The following is a 20,663-nucleotide window of genomic DNA, read 5'->3' as shown; positions in this document are numbered from 1 at the left end:
TAATAGATCACAGACTGTATGAGTCAACAGTGAGATGCAGCAGCAAAAAAGGAAAATACAATTCTAGGATGTATTAACAGAAGCATAGTCTAGATCACGTGAAGTCATTATTGCCCTCTACTCCTCTTTGGTCAGACCTCATCTGGAATACTGTGTCCAGTTTTGGGCACCACATTTTAAAAAAGGTATCAACAAACTGGAGCAAGTTCAGAGAAGAGCCACCAGAATGGTGACTGGTCTGCAAACCATGTCTTATGAGGAAAGGTTGCAGGATTTGGGAATGTTTAGCTTGCAGAAGAGAAGACTGAGAGGAGACTTAATAGCTGTCTACAAATATCTCAAGGGCTGTCACATTGTAGAAGGATCATCTTTATTCTCATTTGCACAAGGAAATACTAGAAGCAATGGGATGAAACTGAATGGGAGGAGACACAGATTAGATATTAGAAAAAACTTTTTGACAGACTGATCAATGAGTGGAACAGGCTGCCACGAGAGGTGGTGAGTTCTCCTTCAATAGAAGTCTTCAAACAGAGGAGGGACAGACATCTGTATGGGATGATTTAGCAAATCCTGCTTTGAGTAGGGGATTGGACCAGATGGCCCAGGAGGTCCCTTCCAACTCTACGATTCTATGATTCTATGTAAACCCAGATATCTACTGTAAAATAAAGGTAGAGAGGTACTCAGCATTACAAAGCCTTTACATAGATGGAATTCGTTTGGAGTATAATAACCTGATGAAAGATTTCCTTTTGAGAAAACAAGTCAGTCGATTCATGCTGCCTAACTGACTGATTGATTGCAGCCAGATATGTTTTACTCTGAAACACTCTCACACAGCACCAGGTGATTGACAGGTCTTTCTCAAGTGTACATGAAGAGAGACCTGTCAATCAACTAGAGCGGAATGGGAGAAGCTGACTGTGGGTGGTGCTAGCCTAGTCTCGTGCCTCCTTATAACCCTCTGGCCTGGCACTACAAACTATATGTTACTGAAACACCAGGCTCTGTGTCACGGGAATACCATGAGAGAGAGGGACTTTTGGTTTGGTTTCATGTACTCCTGCACTGGTTAGAAGTACTTCACCATCATATTAAACTGTGCAGGTTTATTTCCTTGCTAGCAGTTCAAGGGTTAATCTGTTCAGCTGACGCTCTGTTCTCAGCTGCTCAGTATTGGTAACTCCCTTCTGCTATATATGCTTGCCTCTGGCGCTTAGGGATTGCTAGTGTTAGTTCTTACTGCCTTGTTCTGGAGCTGGAAGTGTTGTTCGTGGTTGGAGGTGGTGTTTGGAGATTGTTCAGGAGATTTTTGCTTGCAGTTTTGTCTGTGTTCATATCCTCATCCTCTCCTATTTGGCCTCTCCTTCCTTAAACTCCCGTGTGCCCCACTCTGTTGCTTGGTATGTGTATTTTGTATGATTTATATTTTCATTTATCCCTGTTAGTCTTCTCTTGTTTGTCTGGTTATTGTGTTCCTATACACTTCAGCTTCCCACTACCATGGGTGGGGGAAGGGTCAGATAAGGATTGATATAGGAGCATAGCAAGGTACGAGAACGCGGAGTAGGTCGCCCCTAGTTTTAGGGACCTGGAGAGCGCCCATAGTCCCAACACCATCATGACACTCTGATTCATTCTGCCCATGGCTAGGGCAACATGAATGAACTGATACATTTTCTGTAAAAGTGCAAGCTGCTCTGTGACTGCTTGCGGATTCTTTTTTATAGTTTCACAAATCTGCCTTATAGAGGTGGACCTCGTCAAGTCTTTGTGTTATTATTAAATATTCCTGTTCAGAAGTTTAATGACATACTTTATCCAGCTCAGAGAATTCAATCCTTTCTTCTTGACTGCAGCTGCGACCAATGGGCGAAATATTCAACATTCCATTGCGAAATTCAATGAACGTTCCCCTGCAGGTTGGTAAGCATAATAGCGTAATATAACTGATTAAGAAACAGAATATTAATATGACGATTTATTCAGAAAGTATATAATCTGGGGAACAACGCACAGTTCAGTCAAACATACAGTTATTACAAAGGTCGTGGTGACAGCTCATTTTGTCAGCCGTTCATACCATCTACATGAGCAGAGACACTGATTGTCTGAAGCGCTGTCAATATGACATCAACGCTGCAGACAATAAAAGACCCTATGAGCAGAGGAAGAGACTTGTCACTGGATGTAGAAAGGGTGAGTAAAACACAGTTTTTTTTTGTGTGTTTTTTTTACAACAAACTGCGCCAACAGACTCAACTAGCTTAAAATGGAAAACGTCTTTAGAGAGGTTTCCACTCCTTTAGCATTGATGACCTTTTCTTGGGATAGGTCATCAATGCCTGATCAGTCGGGGTCCAACACCGCCGCTGATCACCGATAACAGCTAATCAGCGGCAGTGACGGGTGTCAGACCCCGACCGATCAGGTATTGATGACCTATCCTAAAGATAGGTCACTAATGCTAAAGTAGCGGAGAACCTCTTTAAGTCTCTTCATTCATTAATACAATGACTGAATTACAGTCAACATCGTTACTCGATTTGCACAGTAAGACCAGGTTCACATAGCGTTAACACAGCCCGTTCAACGCATAGCATTGACGGGCTGTGTAAATGCTATAGCATAACGCGATATAAGGCTCCGTCAGTGAATGACGGCACATCGCGAACGCGTGCCGCTTTATGGCATGCGTCGCGATGCGTCACATAATGTGGGTCAATGGCAGCGTTAACGGACTGCGTTACACCGCGTTATACTGTGGTGTAACGCAGTCCAGTAAACGGACTGCCATAACGCAGTGTGACCCCAGCCTTAGGCTTTATTCAGATGTACATTTTTTTTGCAGGTGAGAAAAAACTGACCATTTTTCATCAGGGTTTCGCTTTTTGAGCACTATCTGTTTTTTTTTTTTTAACTGAACTGTTCACTTCAGTGGGGGAATTCGATCACAAATTGGATGAAAAATGGACATTTGTACAGGCCGAAATAATATGGTTTAAAGGGAATCTGTCACCCATTTTTAGTGATATCATGTAAAGATATCATTCAATTATGTGTCACATAAGGATTCTATTAGGGCTTTTGATTCCCCCTGACCCCGCACCTTTGATGCATAAATACCTTATTTTTATCTTGGTTGAGATGTATGTAAATCGCCGCGGTGCGGTCCGATGGGCGGGGCTTATTCATCTTCTCCCCCCTGTCTTGCTATACGCATTTCTTCGTTCTTCTTCCTGCGTTCACTTAGTGTTTCCGCGCTTTCGCATAGAAAAGGCCTCCGGCGCTTGCGCAGTATGCTTTGCCCAACTGTGGGCAAAGCATATAATCGGTACTGCGCATGCGCTGGTATTTTTCAGCATGCATCCGGTATCCAGGAAGAGTGTCCTGCATGTGAAGACTTCCGGGGCATAGATTGCACTGAAAAATACTGGCGCATGCACAGTACCTATTATATGCTTTGCCCACAGTTGAGCAAAGCATACTGCGCAAGCGCCGGAGGCCTTTTCAATGCGCAAATGACTCGCCCAGGAGGCAGTGGGGTACTCTGCTCCGGGCCCGTTGATTTCAAAGGGAGGTGTCACAGTGGCTACGACCCGGTCAGTGGACTCAGGCGGTCATGTGAAAGGGGTAGAATGATGGGGATAAAGTTTTTGTAGTGATTCGTGACGCCACCTGTGGTTTCTGGTCAGAGTGACCAGTGCTGCAGGGTTGCTTCCCTGGGATGGATGTTGGGTGCAGCTATGATGTTGTAGCCCTCCACAGGTAGGGCTGTAGTCCCAGGGCAGAGTAGATGAGGTTGTTGGTGGGGTTTTGGTGTGGAGTGGATGAATGGCGAAGGAATAAAATGGAGGACACAAAGGCATGTAGTTCCAAGGCTTTACTCACAGTCTGTTGCGCATACAGATGCCCACTTCAGTACTGAGTCCTCCAGGGAAGGGGTCCAGATAACTCCCAGATAAGATGAAATGCACCTTTCCAGCTTTCCCTGTCAGTGTGATCCTTTCCTGGCCGTCTCCAAGCTAAATGCTGCTTTTACCGCCTTACTTCCACTCCAGCACTTCACAATTAGCGACTGCGACTCCTGTCCAGACAACGTATGTTTTCCCGTTTCTTTGATTCTATATAGCCACCTTTCCAGTCAGACTAACTGTGGTAGGGGCGATGGTCCATAAAGAAACCAACGCTATCGGCTTGCTAGTGGCACCCAGAGGAATGCGAACTAGACTAGGGGCCGTTCCCTTTGTGACCAGTCTGGTTCCTTCCTCCACCTGACAGCCGTCAGCGTGGAATGAGACCCACGGGATAACTTTCCAACCATGTCCCTGGAAGAACCACTCTTTCTATGGAGAATCTGCTGTTTCAGTCCAAACCGTCTGGCACTCCGCATATAGCCAGGAGCTGCGCAGACTACGTCCTTCTCCTATCCTCCCTCTCAGGGGATCTGTCCAACCTCAGCCTAGATTCTCCCGCCTTGCTACGCTCCGCCCACCTCCCAGCACACGTCGTGTTCCAAGCAGGGAGCCATAAAGGGTGCTCTGCTACACTACTGTGTGTGTTGGTCTGCTGGTTGGGTGCATCCACCTTAGGCTGGTTTCACACTTGCGCTTTATTGCGCTGTATTTTAGCGCTAAAAAACGCATGCGTTTTTCCTATATTTTGCATGGGATGCGCTTATGTGCGCATACACATGTGTTTGTATGCGTTTTTACGCGCATGCGTTTTTTTGTGGTGTGCGCTCGGGCGCACAAAATGCATCCTGTTGCATTTTTTGGACGTCCGACTTGCCTCAAAAAAACGCATGCGCGCGCAATGCGTTTTTTTACAGCAAGACACCCATTATAAGTCTATGGGTGTGCATATGTGCGCATTGGCATGCTCATGTATGCGTTTTTTTGCGCATGCGTTTATTTGTTGACCATTAGTTAGACAATGGAATTTAGGGGTTTGGGTTAGAGTTGGGGTTAGTTAAGGGGGTTTAGGGTTAGGGTTTGGGTTAGTATGGTTTGGTTAAGGGTTAGGGTTTAGGGTAGGGTTTGGTTAAGGGTTAGGGTTAGTATGGTTTGGTTAAGGGTTAGGGTTAGCGTCAGGGTTAGGGTATGGTTTGGTTAGGGTTAGGGTTAGTAAAGTCATGGTTTGGGTTAGTGTGAGGGGCCAACTAATGTTGGAAAAAAACGCAAACGCGGTAAAAACGCACTAAAAACGCATACAAACGCATAAAAACGCTGCGTTTTTTTCATGCATGCTCATAAAAATGCTTGAAAAAAACGCAGCGTTTGTATGCGTTTTTTCTATGCGTTTTTTTGCGGGAAAAACGTGCTGCAAAACAAAGCAAGTGTGAAAGTAGCTTTACCTGTTAGAGGGATACCACCTGTTAGAGGGATACCACACCTCTGGTTGAGGTGCAGTACCTCTGTGGCGTCTGGACCCGCAGTGGCGCCACACAAGCGCGGAAAAACTACCGCATCTGTGATATTCACAGATGACGTTACGTTCAGCAAGCCAAAGAGTGGGGGAGAAGGCGAATAAGCCCTGCACATCGGACTGGACCGTGGCAGTTTACATACATCTCAACCAAGATAAAAAAGGTATTTATGCATCAAAGGTGCGGGGTCAGGGAGAATCAAAAGTCCTAATAGAATCCTTATGTGACACACAATTGAATGATATCTTTACATGATATTACTAAAAATGGGTGAAAGATTCCCTTTAATGTTGGGGCAGTGAGTCTGATTCCTGAGATACGTCACTTTCTCAGCTGTGTGATTTAGTTTCAATACAATCAATGTTCTTTCAGCAGGAGGTTATCATTGCAGGACCAAGTGTTGCTTGCATAGCAGTCAGACTAATCTGTGTAACCCCGGCCCCACCACTGATTGCCAGTTTGATGACAATATACAGTGTACACAGGAAGCTACCAATCAGTGTTGTGGGCGAGGTTATACATCACAGCAGAAAAAACAGGGTTTCTATCAAAGCTACATCAAGCAGCCCACTTAGGCTGGTTTCACATTTGCGTTTTTTAGCACTGGAAAAAAACGCTAACCTGCGCATGCGTTTTTTCCCCTATATTTAACATGGGTGCGCATACCTGCGCGCTTGTAAGCGCATGTATGCGATTTTCATGCGCTGCGTTTTTTTGGGGTGTGCGATTGGATTTTCCAGACGCATCATGTTGCATTTTTTGGCCCTGCAAAAAAGTGCATGCGCACATATGCGCACGTTTTGCGCTAAAAATGGCCATTATAGCCTATGGATGCGCATATGTGCGCACTGGCATGCTCATGTAAGCGTTTTTTTGCATATGCGTTTTTTTTTTTTAACCATGGAATTTAGGGGTTTGGGTTAGAGTTAGGGTTAGTTAAGGGGGTTTAGGGTTAGGGTTAGGGTCAGGGTCAGGGTTAGGGTTGGGTTTTGGGTCAGGGTTAGGGTTAAGTATGGTTTGGTTAAGGGTTAGGGTCAGGGTTAGGGTCAGGATTAGGGTTAAGTATGGTTTTGTTAAGGGTTAGGGTCAGGGTTAGGGTTAGGGTTAGGGTCAGGGTTAGGGTTAGGGTTAGGGTCAGGGTTAGGGTTAGGGTCAGGGTTAGGGTTAGGGTTAAGTATGGTTTTGTTAAGGATTAGGGTCAGGGTTAGGGTCAGGATTAGGGTTAAGTATGGTTTGCTTAAGGGTTAGGGTCAGGGTTAGGGTTAGGGTTAGGGTCAGAGTTAGGGTTAGGGTTAGGGTCAGGGTTAGGGTTAGGGTCAGGGTTAGGGTTAAGTATGGTTTTGTTAAGGGTTAGGGTCAGGGTTAGGGTCAGGATTAGGGTTAAGTATGGTTTTGTTAAGGGTTAGGGTCAGGGTTAGGGTTAGGGTTAGGGTCAGGGTTAGGGTCAGGATTAGGGTTAAGTATGGTTTGGTTAAGGGTTAGGGTCAGGGTTAGGGTTAGGGTTAGGGTCAGGGTTAGGGTTAAGTATGGTTTTGTTAAGGGTTAGGGTCAGGGTTAGGGTTAGGGTCAGGGTTAGGGTTAGGGTTAGGGTCAGGGTTAGGGTTAGGGTTAGGGTCAGGGTTAGGGTTAGGGTTAGTTAGGGTTTAGGGTTTGGGTTAGGGTTAAGTATGATTTGGTTAAGGGTTAGGGTCAGGGTTAGGGTTAGGGTTAGGGTCAGGGTTAGGGTTAGGGTTAGGGTCAGGGTTAGGGTTAGTAAAGTCATGGTTTGGGTAGTGTGAGGGGCCACCTAAAAATGTTGGAAAAAAACGCAAACGCGGTAAAAACGCACTAAAAACGCATACAAACGCTTAAAAACGCTGCGTTTTTTTCATGCATGCTCATAAAAATGCTTGAAAAAATCGCAGCAGTTGTATGCTTTTGTATGCGTTTTTTCAATGCGTTTTTTTGCGGGAAAAACGCGCTGCAAAAAAAAGCAAGTGTGAAACTAGCCTAAGTGACACATCGCTGGAATCAGGGTCTCCGCCTCTACATTATGCTGCTGTCAGATTCCATAGCAAAAACCTGGTGACAATTTCCCTTTAAAGAACTTGGTCTTTTTAGAAAAACTGTTTGCTCCCATAATCTCAGCTTGAATACCTTCTTCGGGGCCTGAACCATAGCTTAGACATCCTCTCTAAGGTCGGGGTCAGACTTGCAAGAAAATCAGACGAGCTTCGCACGTCAATACCCGGCACTGCCGCCGGCACTTGGGTCGGAGCGCTCAGCTGCATAGAAAGACATGCAGCTGAACGCTCGGATCCGAGTAATGGCAGCAGTGCTGGGTATTGACGTGCGAGATTCGTCCGAGTTTCTTGCAAGTCTGACCCCGACCTAATTGAAATAGACTGATGTCCTGGTCACTATCACTTCCAAATGTGGAAGAGGAGACAATCTATTACTCTGAAATGATCCTTATCCTCCAGTGCTCTAGGAGGAGGTACTTCATCTCTGGTCAAATATGAAAAACAGACATGTGAATTGGGCATAAGAGATGGGGTGTAGAATCATTTCACATTCAGGGTCTGTAGAAAGTTGGGAGGGGGGGTAATTGTTATGGACATTGCAATAATTAATGCATGTTACTCATAGAAAGCAAATATAAGCTCAGATCTAGATTCAGCAGACAGAACCACATGTGATAGGCTTAGCTACCAAAGCCCGGCAGGCAGTATCATGCAGGGCGAGGCTTAGATACAAGTCTCAGCAAACAGTAATTATTCTTATCAAAAGGCCTGAACTCATCCATAGTCACATGTACTTATCAAGAGTTGTCCAGAACTTGGGTCATCAATATCAGATGGTTTCAGGGTCTGCCACCTGCCACCCCATGTTTAGCTGTACACAGGTCTCACTGTAGCCAGAAGTGACGCAGATCTCAGCTCCTTGCATTATGTACAGTCATGGCCAAAAGTTTTGAGAATGACACAAATATTATATTTTCACATGATCTGCTGCCCTCTGGTTTTTACAGTGGGGAAAAAAAGTATTTAGTCAGTCAGCAATAGTGCAAGTTCCACCACTTAAAAAGATGAGAGGCGTCTGTAATTTACATCATAGGCAGACCTCAACTATGGGAGACAAACTGAGAAAAAAAAATCCAGAAAATCACATTGTCTGTTTTTTTTCATTTTATTTGCATATTATGGTGGAAAATAAGTATTTGGTCAGAAACAAGCAATCAAGATTTCTGGCTCTCACAGACCTGTAACTTCTTCTTTAAGAGTCTCCTCTTTCCTCCACTCATTACCTGTAGTAATGGCACCTGTTTAAACTTGTTATCAGTATAAAAAGACACCTGTGCACACCCTCAAACAGTCTGACTCCAAACTCCACTATGGTGAAGACCAAAGAGCTGTCAAAGGACACCAGAAACAAAATTGTAGCCCTGCACCAGGCTGGGAAGACTGAATCTGCAATAACCAACCAGCTTGGAGTGAAGAAATCAACTGTGGGAGCAATAATTAGAAAATGGAAGACATACAAGACCACTGATAATCTCCCTCGATCTGGTGCTCCATGCAAAATCCCACCCCGTGGGGTCAGAATGATCACAAGAACGGTGAGCAAAAATCCCAGAACCACGCGGGGGGACCTAGTGAATGAACTGCAGAGAGCTGGGACCAATGTAACAAGGCCTACCATAAGTAACACACTACGCCACCATGGACTCAGATCCTGCAGTGCCAGACGTGTCCCACTGCTTAAGCCTGTACATGTCCGGGCCCGTCTGAAGTTTGCTAGAGAGCATTTGGATGATCCAGAGGAGTTTTGGGAGAATGTCCTATGGTCTGATGAAACCAAACTGGAACTGTTTGGTAGAAACACAACTTGTCGTGTTTGGAGGAAAAAGAATACTGAGTTGCATCCATCAAACACCATACCTACTGTAAAGCATGGTGGTGGAAACATCATGCTTTGGGGCTGTTTCTCTGCAAAGGGGCCAGGACGACTGATCCGGGTACATGAAAGAATGAATGGGGCCATGTATCGTCAGATTTTGAGTGCAAACCTCCTTCCATCAGCAAGGGCATTGAAGATGAAACGTGGCTGGGTCTTTCAACATGACAATGATCCAAAGCACACCACCAGGGCAACGAAGGAGTGGCTTCGTAAGAAGCATTTCAAGGTCCTGGAGTGGCCTAGCCAGTCTCCAGATCTCAACCCTATAGAAAACCTTTGGAGGGAGTTGAAAGTCCGTGTTGCCAAGCGAAAAGCCAAAAACATCACTGCTCTAGAGGAGATCTGCATGGAGGAATGGGCCAACATACCAACAACAGTGTGTGGCAACCTTGTGAAGACTTACAGAAAACGTTTGACCTCTGTCATTGCCAACAAAGGATATATCACAAAGTATTGAGATGAAATTTTGTTTCTGACCAAATACTTATTTTCCACCATAATATGCAAATAAAATGAAAAAAAAACAGACAATGTGATTTTCTGGATTTTTTTTTCTCAGTTTGTCTCCCATAGTTGAGGTCTACCTATGATGTAAATTACAGACGCCTCTCATCTTTTTAAGTGGTGGAACTTGCACTATTGCTGACTGACTAAATACTTTTTTTCCCCACTGTATGTGTGTTTGTCAGATGTTTTCATCACATACAGAAATATAATTGCAATCATATTATGAGTAGCAAAAGGTTATGTTGACAGTTAGAATGAGTTAATGCAGCAAGTCAATATTTGCAGTGTTGACCCTTCTTCTTCAGGACCTCAGCAGTTCTCCCTGGCATGCTCTCAATCAACTTCTGGATCAAATCCTGACTGATAGCAGTCCATTCTTGCAAAATCAATGCTTTTATTTTGTATGAATTTGAAGGTTTTTGTTTGTCCACCCGTCTCTTGATGATTGACCACAAGTTCTCAATGGGATTAAGATCTGGGGAGTTTCCAGGCCATGGTCCCAAAATCTCTATGTTTTTTTCCCTGAGCCATTTAGTTATCACCTTTGCTTTATGGCAAGGTGCTCCATCATGTTGAAAAAGGCATTTTTGATCACCAAACTGCTCTTGGACGGTTGGGAGAAGTTGCTCTTGGAGGACATTCTGGTACCATTCTTTATTCATGGCTGTGTTTTTAGGCAAGACTGAGAGAGAGCCCATTCCCTTGGCTGAGAAGCAACCCCACACATGAATGGTTTCAGGATGCTTGACAGTTGGCATGAGACAAGACTGGTGGTAGCGCTCACCTGGTCTTCTCCGAACAAGCCGTTTTCCAGATGTCCCAAACAATCGAAAAGGGGATTCATCAGAGAAAATGACTTTACCCCAGTCCTCAGCAGTCCACTCCCTGTACCTCTTGCAGAATATCAGTCTGTCCATGATGTTTTTCCTGGAGAGAAGTGGCTTCTTTGCTGCCCTCCTTGAGACCAGGCCTTGCTCCAAGAGTCTCCACCTCACAGTGCGTGCAGATGCACTCACACCTGCCTGCTGCCATTCCTGAGCAAGCTCTGCACTGCTGGTAGCCCGATCCCGCAGCTGAAACACTTTTAAGAGACGGTCCTGGCGTTTGCTGGTCTTTCTTGGGCGCCCTGGAGCCTTTTTGGCAACAAGGGAACCTCTCTCCTTGAAGTTCTTGATGATGCGACAGATTGTTGACTGAGGTGCAATCTTTCTAGCTGCGATACTCTTCCCTGTTAGGCCATTTTTGTGCAGTGCAATGATGACTGCACGTGTTTCTTTAGAGATAACCATGGTTAACAGAAGAGAAACAATGATGCCAAGCACCAGCCTCCTTTTAAAGTGTCCAGTGGTGTCATTCTTACTTAATCATGACAGATTGATCTCCAGCCCTGTCCTCATCAACACCCACACCTGTGTTAATGGAGCAATCACTGAAACGATGTTAGCTGGTCCTTTTAAGGCAGAGCTGCAATGATGTTGAAATGTGTTTTGGGGGATAAAGTTCATTTTCTAGGCAAATATTGACTTTGCAAGTAATTGCTGTTAAGCTGATCACGCTTTATAACATTCTGGAGTATATGCAAATTGCCATTAGAAAAAATGAAGCAGTAGACTTTGTAAAAATTAATATTTGTGTCATTCTCAAAACTTTTGGCCATGACTGTAGTGTTCCCATGTACAGACCTGCCCGCTCATGTGTGCCGTGTACACAACGGGGTGGAGGCACCCAAGGGTAAATTTGCACAGGGCACAATTCAGCGTAAGGTTGTCCTTTCGTATATATTTTTAGGGCTTGGTTCACATGTGGAATAATTATGAGTGTTGCAGATTTTCAAAGCAGAATGGAAAAGGGAAAAAAGCTATGAAAAATGTTATCAAATTTTCTGTGGTTTCACTGTAGACTCTCTAGAAGTATTCCACCTTATCAACTAAAGTCATGCACATTATTATAAAGAAATAATACTGATTCCCTCGAAGAGCCTGTACTCCCAATTGCCCTTTGTATCTTGTGCAGCAGGTGTAATTATCCATGACCCTGGGCCAAGCGGAGCCGCAATATGGCTCATACCTGACATAATGGCTAGTGTGCTTGTTACAAGGGGACGGATGTCGGAGCACAAAATGAGAAGATTCTCAGATTTGCCAATTTTATCATATTAATTCCTATTTCCATTTTAAAAATGAATAGTTGAGCTTTATAAAAATGAAGTAGGTCTCCATGGCAACCGATCGTATTCCAGATCTCATTTCTCAGAGGCCTTTAAAATTCATGAAATAATCAGCCAGTACTGACAGATCTGGTCTATGCTGTGCTGCTGCCGTTTCCTTGGTCATTCGCATTGATTCAGATATTAATGTGCTGTAGAGGTATGCCGTTTTTTGGGTGTTTTTCCCAGCAGGTTTCTCAATAGGACTTAAAGGAAACCTGCCATTAGATTCCTACTGCCAGAACCACAGGGAGCAAGAATTCGAGAGCTGCGCAGCTGTAGCCGGGTATGTTTGACTATGAACCGCTGTGGAGTTTCAGCGATCCGGCCTCTCTCGTGTGTGTACAAAGGAGCGGAGCCGGCCTAGGCCCCCATCGGACTAGTCAGGTCTCTCCCTATAATCACCTGCCAGCTCTTCAGAGTAATGAACATCTGTCAGCAGGTACGCAGCCGACTCTGATTCATGTTACACGTGGTTTTGGTGAAATGAATCTAATGACAAGTTCTCTGGAATCTGTCAGTACACTCCTTTCCCAAAACTGCTTATATAATCATGTTGTCCTCTGAGTGATAATGTCACCCACATCTTTACTGATGCAATCTATTGCTTCTCTGACTGAAAACAACGCTGCTGTAATCTACAGTTGTGCTCAAAAGTTTACATACCCCGGCAGAATTTTTGATTTCTTGGCCTTTTTTCAGGGAATATGAATGATAACACGAAAACTTTTCTCCACTCATGGTTAGTGGTTGGGTGAAGCCATTTATTGTCAAACTACTGTGTTTCTCTTTTTAAATCATAATGACAACCCAAAACATCCAAATGACCCTGATCAAAAGTTCACATACCCCATTTCTTAATACTGTGCATTGCCCCCTCTAACATCAATGACAGCTTGAAGTCTTTTGTGGTAGTTGTGGATGAGGTTCTTTATTTTCTCAGATGGTAAAGCTGCCCACTCTTCTTGGCAAAAAGCCTCCAGTTCCTGTAAATTCCTGGGCTGTCTAGCATGAACTGCTTGCTTGAGATCTCCCCAGAGTGGCTCAATGACATTGAGGTCAGGAGACTAAGATGGCCACTCCAGAACCTTCACTTTGTTCTGCTGTAGCCGATAACAGATCGACTTGGCCTTGTGTTTTGGATCGTTGCTTACTTACAGCTCTCTGGCTTCGCTACACAGTTAGTGAGCTGTCAGTCAAGCATAGGAAGGTAGGTGGGGCAGGGAATAGAATCAGGGCGTGGGAGTTTGGACTATTTTGAACAATTCTTTTTATTTTATTTATTAAAAATGAAACAAAACAGAGGCAGGAGTAGAAAACAATGAACATGCAGGAGGTCTAATGGCTATGGTTAATTACCGTTTCTTAGGCAGCTTGAGCGTAGCAATGTAGCTGAGACAGAAGTTAATGAGATCTTGCAGCAGATCCTCCCCGAGATGATTTTGGATCGCCTAAAAAAAGTATATGTCATTGTGTTATTAATAAACATGATATATTACAAGTATATTGCAATGGTACACTGTTACATAATAGTAGTAATGTACACAAGATTAAGTGACGGTGCAGGGAAACAGTGGACACCCCCTATTCTCAGCTTCCTCTGTATACTTTGCATTGTCAGCATGCTGCCAATCAGTCGTGGAGGCAGGGTTACAGAGCTGGACTAGCTTGCACGTGAGACCTAGTCTTCTAGGGATAATATGCTGATAAAACACTGGTTGTATTGAATCTACAACACACGGCCTAATAAGTGACACATCCATGGAATCAGGCTCTCTTCCTCTATATCATGCTGCTCTCAGATTAAATAGCAAAAACCTGCTGACAGATTGTGACACAGCTTCAGCCAAGTTTGGCTCATGACAATTATAGAAAGAACACCGTGAGCACAACCCAAGATGGTGCTAAGGTTAGGTTCCCAAACCGTTAAAGCAACAAATATGAACCTAGCACTCAACTTAAAGGTATTTGTAAGGCGGTTTACTGTAGTACACGAAAAAAGACGTCTTTTTTTCGTGTACTACAATAAACCGCCTTACAAATACCTTTAAGTTGAGTGCTAGGTTCATATTTGTGGCTCATGACAATTGGCCTCGAGGTTTTGCAAGTGAAACAGCTCGTCTCTCTGCAAAACTGAAGAATTATTTAATAGGCAAATTGAAAACAGTTCTTGGCGGTGTAGTGACCTCAATGCGATCACCCCATTTGGTCTTCCCCTAAATACATCATTTCTAAAGTACATCAGTCTGGAGAGTAGTCTCTCAAAGAACAAGTTTTTTGCCCTTAAAGGGGTATTCCAGTCTCCACGATCCTATCCCAAAATGAGTTATATTTGTTAGTGACACCAGTGTGAAATAAGTTTAACTTAGTAACTACAGTAACTTTTATTAACCCTTTTCTTGGGGAATAATAAAAGACATATGAAATACTTATGGTAATTTTTTTTGTTTGAAATTCTACATTTGTTGTTCTCATATGCAATAAAAACAAAAACAATATTTCCAAGCTTCTGCTGCTAATTAAACACTAAAATACAGATAGCACTTGGATGACATCGGCGTGCTGTCCGTTTTTATCACAGACCCATTGATTTTGAGGAGCGAGTTTGATCCATGACACAGATCAAAGACGGACTTGTCTACATTTTTTTTTGTTCTGTTTACGGATACTTGGTCTGCAAAAAATATGGACAATAAAACATGCCTATATATTATAGGCAGGTAATATTTGCATTGTGTGACTGTGTGTGCCACACTGATCATGGAGAAAAGAAAGAGGAGACGAGACCTGTTTGAGCACTTGAGAACCAAAATTGTTGAATAATTTCAACAACCTCAAGATTACAATTCCATTGTCCAAGGTGTGTAACATAATCAAGAAGTTTACAACCCATGTCACTGTAGCTAATCTCCCTGGAAGTGGCCAGCAGAGAAAAGTTGCTGAAAGGCTGCAATGCAGTTTAGCCCAGATGGTAGATAAGCAGCCCCAATCAAGGTCCAAAGAAATTCCAGCTGTCTTGCAGGCTCAGGGTACATCACTATCAGCGCAAACTATCCATCAACATTTGAATGAAATGCTATGGCAGGAGACCCAGGAGGACCCCACAGCTGACACAGTGACATAAACAAAGCTAGACTGCAGTTTGTCAACATGCACATGAGTAAGCCAAAATCCTTGTGGAAAAGTGTCTGGTGGACAGATGAGACCAAGATAGAACTTTTTGGTAAAGCACATCATTCTACTGTTTCCTGAAATTGGATTGAGGCCTACAAAGAAAAGAATACAGTACCTACAGTAAAATATGGTGGAGGTTCAAAGATGTTTTGGGGTTGTTCTGCTGCCTCTGGCACTGGATGCCTTGACTGGGTGCCTTGATGCAAGGCATCATGAAATCTGAAGATTACCAAAAAATTTTGGGTAGCAATATAGTGCCCAGTGTTAGAAAGATGGGATTACATCCTAGGTCATGGGTCTTCCAGAAGGACCATGATCCCAAACATACTTCACTGGAGAGTGCTGAAGTGGCCAGCAAGGAGTATGGATCTAAATCCCATTCAACACCTGTGGAGAGATCTTACAATTGCTGTTGGGAGAAGGTCCCCTTCAAATATGAGAGGCCTGGAGCAGTTTGCAAAAGAAGAGTGGTTCAAAATTCCAGTTGAGAGGTGTAAGAAACTTGTTGATGGTTATAGGAAGCGATTGATTGCAGTTATTTATTAAAATGGTGTGCAACAAAAAATTAAGTTGAGGGGGCCAACAATTTTATTCAGCCCATTTTTGGGGTTTTGTGTGAAATCATATCCTAGTTGCTTTTTTTTTTCTTTTTTGTGTGGTTAAAATACACACAAAGGAAATAAACGTGTATAATAAAATGTATAATTGCAGGAATTTTCTGGTATAAATACTTAATTTTCTGGAACAATTTCAACGGTGCCAACACTTTCGGCCATGACTGTATCTTTGGTACAAATTACTTTTTAAATCACACTTTTTGGGAGGCAAAGGAAACAGAAAAGCTGGGCAATTCTGGACTTTTTTTATTTTGTGTGTTGATACTATTATAGCGATTCCAAATATAAATTGTTTTTTACGTTTTTCTACAAAATAAAATCATCGTTTTAGCTCACTATGTTCTGAGACCCATAACCTTTTTTTTATTTTCTCATAGACAGACTTGTGTGAGGACTTGTTTTTGTCGGCCAAGCTGTAGCATTCACTGGTGACAACTGAAGGCATCGGAAATGTCCCTTTTTTAAAACACTTAAAACCTTTTATATTTAGAATAAGTAATATTTGCTAGTCCCACAAGGTGACTGGACCATGAGATCTTTTGATCGCCAAGACTCTTGCCCAGCCTCTCCTCTGGCAGGATCTATTAGCTATGGGTATATAGAGGTCATAAATGGTGGAGCTGACACCCCACAATATAGAGGAAGGGGTGTGGGTCCAATGACAGAGGATGTGATCTCCTTTGTCAAACTCCTCAACCTGGCACCTGAGGAGGTCCAGAGGCAGTGCCCGTACTTTCTGCATGACATATACGTCTGGTACTCCTTATGGATATATATTGAGTTAAGGGTTAAATGGTTTATCTCAAAATGATTTTATGAAGGACTTGTCCCAGCATTACAACTTATCCATAGGAACACGAGGTGTAACGTTAGCAGTCGCTCCACCTGGGACATATGGCAGAGCAGGCTATACCACACATATCGCCCGTCTGCGCTGTTTACAGACAGCCGACTTGCTCGGTCCTGTCAGTGGGCAGGCTGTGGCGGCAGCTCACCATTCCTCCTTAGAGTTGGCTTACAGTGCAGGGAGTCTGTAGAGGGGAGAGGATGGGGAGAGGAGCAGCGCACCTACACCTATCCTCTCTTCCACAGGTGCGTGTACGCTGGGATGACAGACATCTTCGGCTTTAAAGAGGACCTGTCACCAAGCCAGACGTTGCCAATTTTTATTTTATTCCTGCCGTTCCCGAGAGTATTTCATGTTTTGTATTTTTCTATAACCCACCAAACGGTTTCAGAGACATGGGCCTTTTATTAACAGATCATTTTTATGTTCTTTACCAAGGAGATGTGGCTAACTGTATTCTGGGGGAGGGAGGAAAGGGTCTGTGGTCTGTTCTGCAATATTACGGTAGCTTGTGAGCCAAGCCCCTTGGGTACATGTCATAACAGAGAGCAACAAATACCAGGGTTCAGATCTCTGGAACAGACTGGTGGATTTTAAAAAGAAAAACCATAAATACTCAGGGGGGCAGAATGAATAAAATAAGCACAAGAACTGGCCACTTTTAATTTGGTTACAGGTCCTCTTTAAAGGTAACCTATCAGCAGGATTGTGCACAGTAACCTATAGACAGTGTCTGGTCAGCGCTGTTATACTGATTACAATGATACCTTGGCTCCATCAAAATGGCGCCTGCAGTAGCCATTTTGATGGATCCAAATTCTTTTCTCCAGCAAAATGGCGCCAAGGGTGGCAATTATGCAGTAGCATCTATCAGAACATGATAGATGCTACTGAGCAGGCGCTGCCGCCGCCAGCACCATTTTGATGAATACATTTTTTTTCCCCCAAAATACTATAGGACTAAAGGATAAATGCATGTATGTATATTAGGCATTGTATCATGCTACAGCACAGGCATCACCGCTGGCGCCATTTTGATGAATGTTAATTCATTTTTTTAACCTCCCGATATTCTATGCAGTATGTATACTAGGGGGCAGGTCACTGAGGGATCACTGACCTGTCAGAAGCCATACAAATGAATATGAAAGCAGAGCACCACATGAAGACCCTCACAGGCCGCCCCAGAGCACGAGAATCACATTAACTGAAAACTACAAATAAATATTAAACAACAACCACAAGAAGGATTTAATCAACCCAGATATCATTTTAATCAGTATAATGGCACCGACCTGACTGTCTGTAGGTTACTGAGCACAATCCTACTGACAGGATCACTTTAATAAGAGTCTGTCAGCAAGTTGGTCCTATGTAATCTGAGGACAGCATGAGGTAGGGGCACAGACACAGATTTTATTTACTACGCTGTGTGCTGTAATTTAATTTCGGTATTATAAATGTTTTATCACCAGGAGATTTTCACTGTCTGGACTACAGCTCATGTGAGGCCTGGTCCGACCACACCCCCAGCACTGCCAATAGAATATATACATACAGAGCCTGGCATGGGTGGGGGCAGCTTTCTGCTACATGTAAAAACTCTGATTGTATCACAACTGCTGCACCCAGTAAACTAAGAGATACAGTGTTGGAATCAGGGTCTCTTTTCCCGCATTATGGTGCTCTCAGGTGAGGTAGTAAATACCTGATGACAGATTCCCTTTAAGAAGCACTGGTTGGTTCACAACTGTACATCAGGTAATAGGAGAATAGAATATTGCAGCCAAGGGCAGGGATGAAGGGGGCAGGTGTTCCGTAATGTCCGCTGCTGCTCTTTAGGAGCAGGGCAGTGAGGATACAGGAACAGTTTGGGGGTTTGTTACACCCTGAAAAACAATACGCCTGCTGCTACCGAGGCGTTCACAAGGTCAGAGTGCATTGGTTTAAAAAGGTTTTTTTTTTATCAAGAAACTTTTTTCTGTGTTTACATGCAACAGAACATATGAAAGGACAGAGACGTAGACGTATAGCTAGCAATGTACTATATAGTAACCCTTCCCACACCACATTCCAATACATTTTTTGCCTGAGGCTGGGATGACAGTAACTTTCTTCCATGCGTTTATGCGCAGTTTGGACTGTCGTCTTAACCCAGAAATCCGCAGAAGTCGCAATGCTTATGTCCCCCAATACAGTCATGGCCAAAAGTTTTGAGAATGACACAAATATTAATTTTTACAAAGTCTACTGCTTCATTTTTTCTAATGGCAATTTGCATATACTCCAGAATGTTATAAAGAGTGATCAGCTTAACAGCAATTACTTGCAAAGTCAATATCTGCCTAGAAAATGAACTTTATCCCCCAAAACACATTTCAACATCATTGCAGCCCTGCCTTAAAAGGACCAGCTAACATCGTTTCAGTGATTGCTCCATTAACACAGGTGTGGGTGTTGATGAGGACAGGGCTGGAGATCAATCTGTCATGATTAAGTAAGAATGACACCACTGGACACTTTAAAAGGAGGATGGTGCTTGGCATCATTGTTTCTCTTCTGTTAACCATGGTTATCTCTAAAGAAACACATGCAGTCATCATTGCACTGCACAAAAATGGCCAACAGGGAAGAGTATCGCAGCTAGAAAGATTGCACCTCAGTCAACAATCTATCGCATCATCAAGAACTTCAAGGAGAGAGGTTCCCTTATTGCCAAAAAGGCTCCAGGGTGCCCAAGAAAGACCAGCAAGCGCCAGGACCATCTCTTAAAAGTGTTTCAGCTGCAGGATCGGGCTACCAGCAGTGCAGAGCTTGCTCAGGAATGGCAGCAGGCAGGTGTGAGTGCATCTGCACGCACTGTGAGGCGGAGACTCTTGGAGCAAGGCCTGGTCTCAAGGAGGGCAGCAAAGAAGCCACTTCTCTCCAGGAAAAACATTATGGACAGACTGATATTCTGCAAGAGGTACAGGGAGTGGACTGCTGAGGACTGGGGTAAAGTCATTTTCTCTGATGAATCCCCTTTTCGATTGTTTGGAACATCTGGAAAACGGCTTATTCGGAGAAGACCAGGTGAGCTCTACCACCAGTCTTGTCTCATGCCAACTCTCAAGCATCCTGAAACCATTCATGTGTGGGGTTGCTTCTCAGCCAAGGGAATGGGCTCTCTCTCAGTCTTGCCTAAAAACACAGCCATGAATAAAGAATGGTACCAGAATGTCCTCCGAGAGCAACTTCTCCCAACCGTCCAAGAGCAGCTTGGCGATCAACAATGCCTTTTTCAACATGATGGAGCACCTTGCCATAAAGCAAAGGTGATAACTAAATGGCTCAGAGAACAAAACAGAGATTTTGGGACCATGGCCTGGAAACTCCCCAGATCTTAATCCCATTGAGAACTTGTGGTCAATCATCAAGAGACGGGTGGACAAACAAAAACCTTCAAATTCAGACAAAATAAAAGCATTGATTTTGCAAGAATGGACTGCTATCGGTCAGGATTTGATCCAGAAGTTGATTGAGAGCATGCCAGGGAGAATTGCTGAGGTCCTGAAGAAGAAGGGTCAACACTGCAAATATTGACTTGCTGCATTAACTCATTCTAACTGTCAATATAACCTTTTGCTACTCATAATATGATTGCAATTATATTTCTGTATGTGATAAAAACATCTGACAAACACACATAAAAACCAGAGGCCAGCAGATCATGTGAAAATATAATATTTGTGTCATTCTCAAAACTTTTGGCCATGACTGTACATTAGACAGTTGTATACGTTTTTATCATACAGACCACTTTGCCTTCCAGGAAAGTATCAGCCGGACCCTTCATGTAGGGATAGGGGGAGGCTGACATGATGCTGGAAGGGAGGGAGTGATCATATGGGAGAAGATGGGGGGGTGGAGAGTGGGAAAGGGGACGAAAGGTGATCCGAAAGG

General features: G+C 43.7%; 1 protein-coding gene across 1 annotated transcript in view; it reads right to left on the bottom strand.

Annotated features, from left to right (window-relative positions):
• The window catches only part of PMM1 (phosphomannomutase 1), a 91,905-nt gene that overhangs the window by 24,470 nt on the left and 46,772 nt on the right, over window positions 1-20,663 (bottom strand). Inside the window, exons 4-5 of the mRNA XM_073549427.1 lie at window positions 13,443-13,534; window positions 1,820-1,919 (exon numbers count right to left, since the gene is read on the bottom strand). Coding sequence (XP_073405528.1) covers window positions 1,820-1,919; window positions 13,443-13,534 — 192 coding nt within the window. The remainder of the gene's footprint in view (window positions 1-1,819; window positions 1,920-13,442; window positions 13,535-20,663) is intronic.

This window comes from Dendrobates tinctorius, unplaced genomic scaffold (genome assembly GCF_039654945.1).
Source record: "Dendrobates tinctorius isolate UK_male_01 unplaced genomic scaffold, ASM3965494v1 ptg000159l, whole genome shotgun sequence".
Lineage (NCBI taxonomy): Eukaryota > Metazoa > Chordata > Amphibia > Anura > Dendrobatidae > Dendrobates > Dendrobates tinctorius.
The sequence above is the reverse complement of the archived record's forward strand: the minus strand, read 5'-3'. Positions and strand labels throughout refer to the sequence as shown.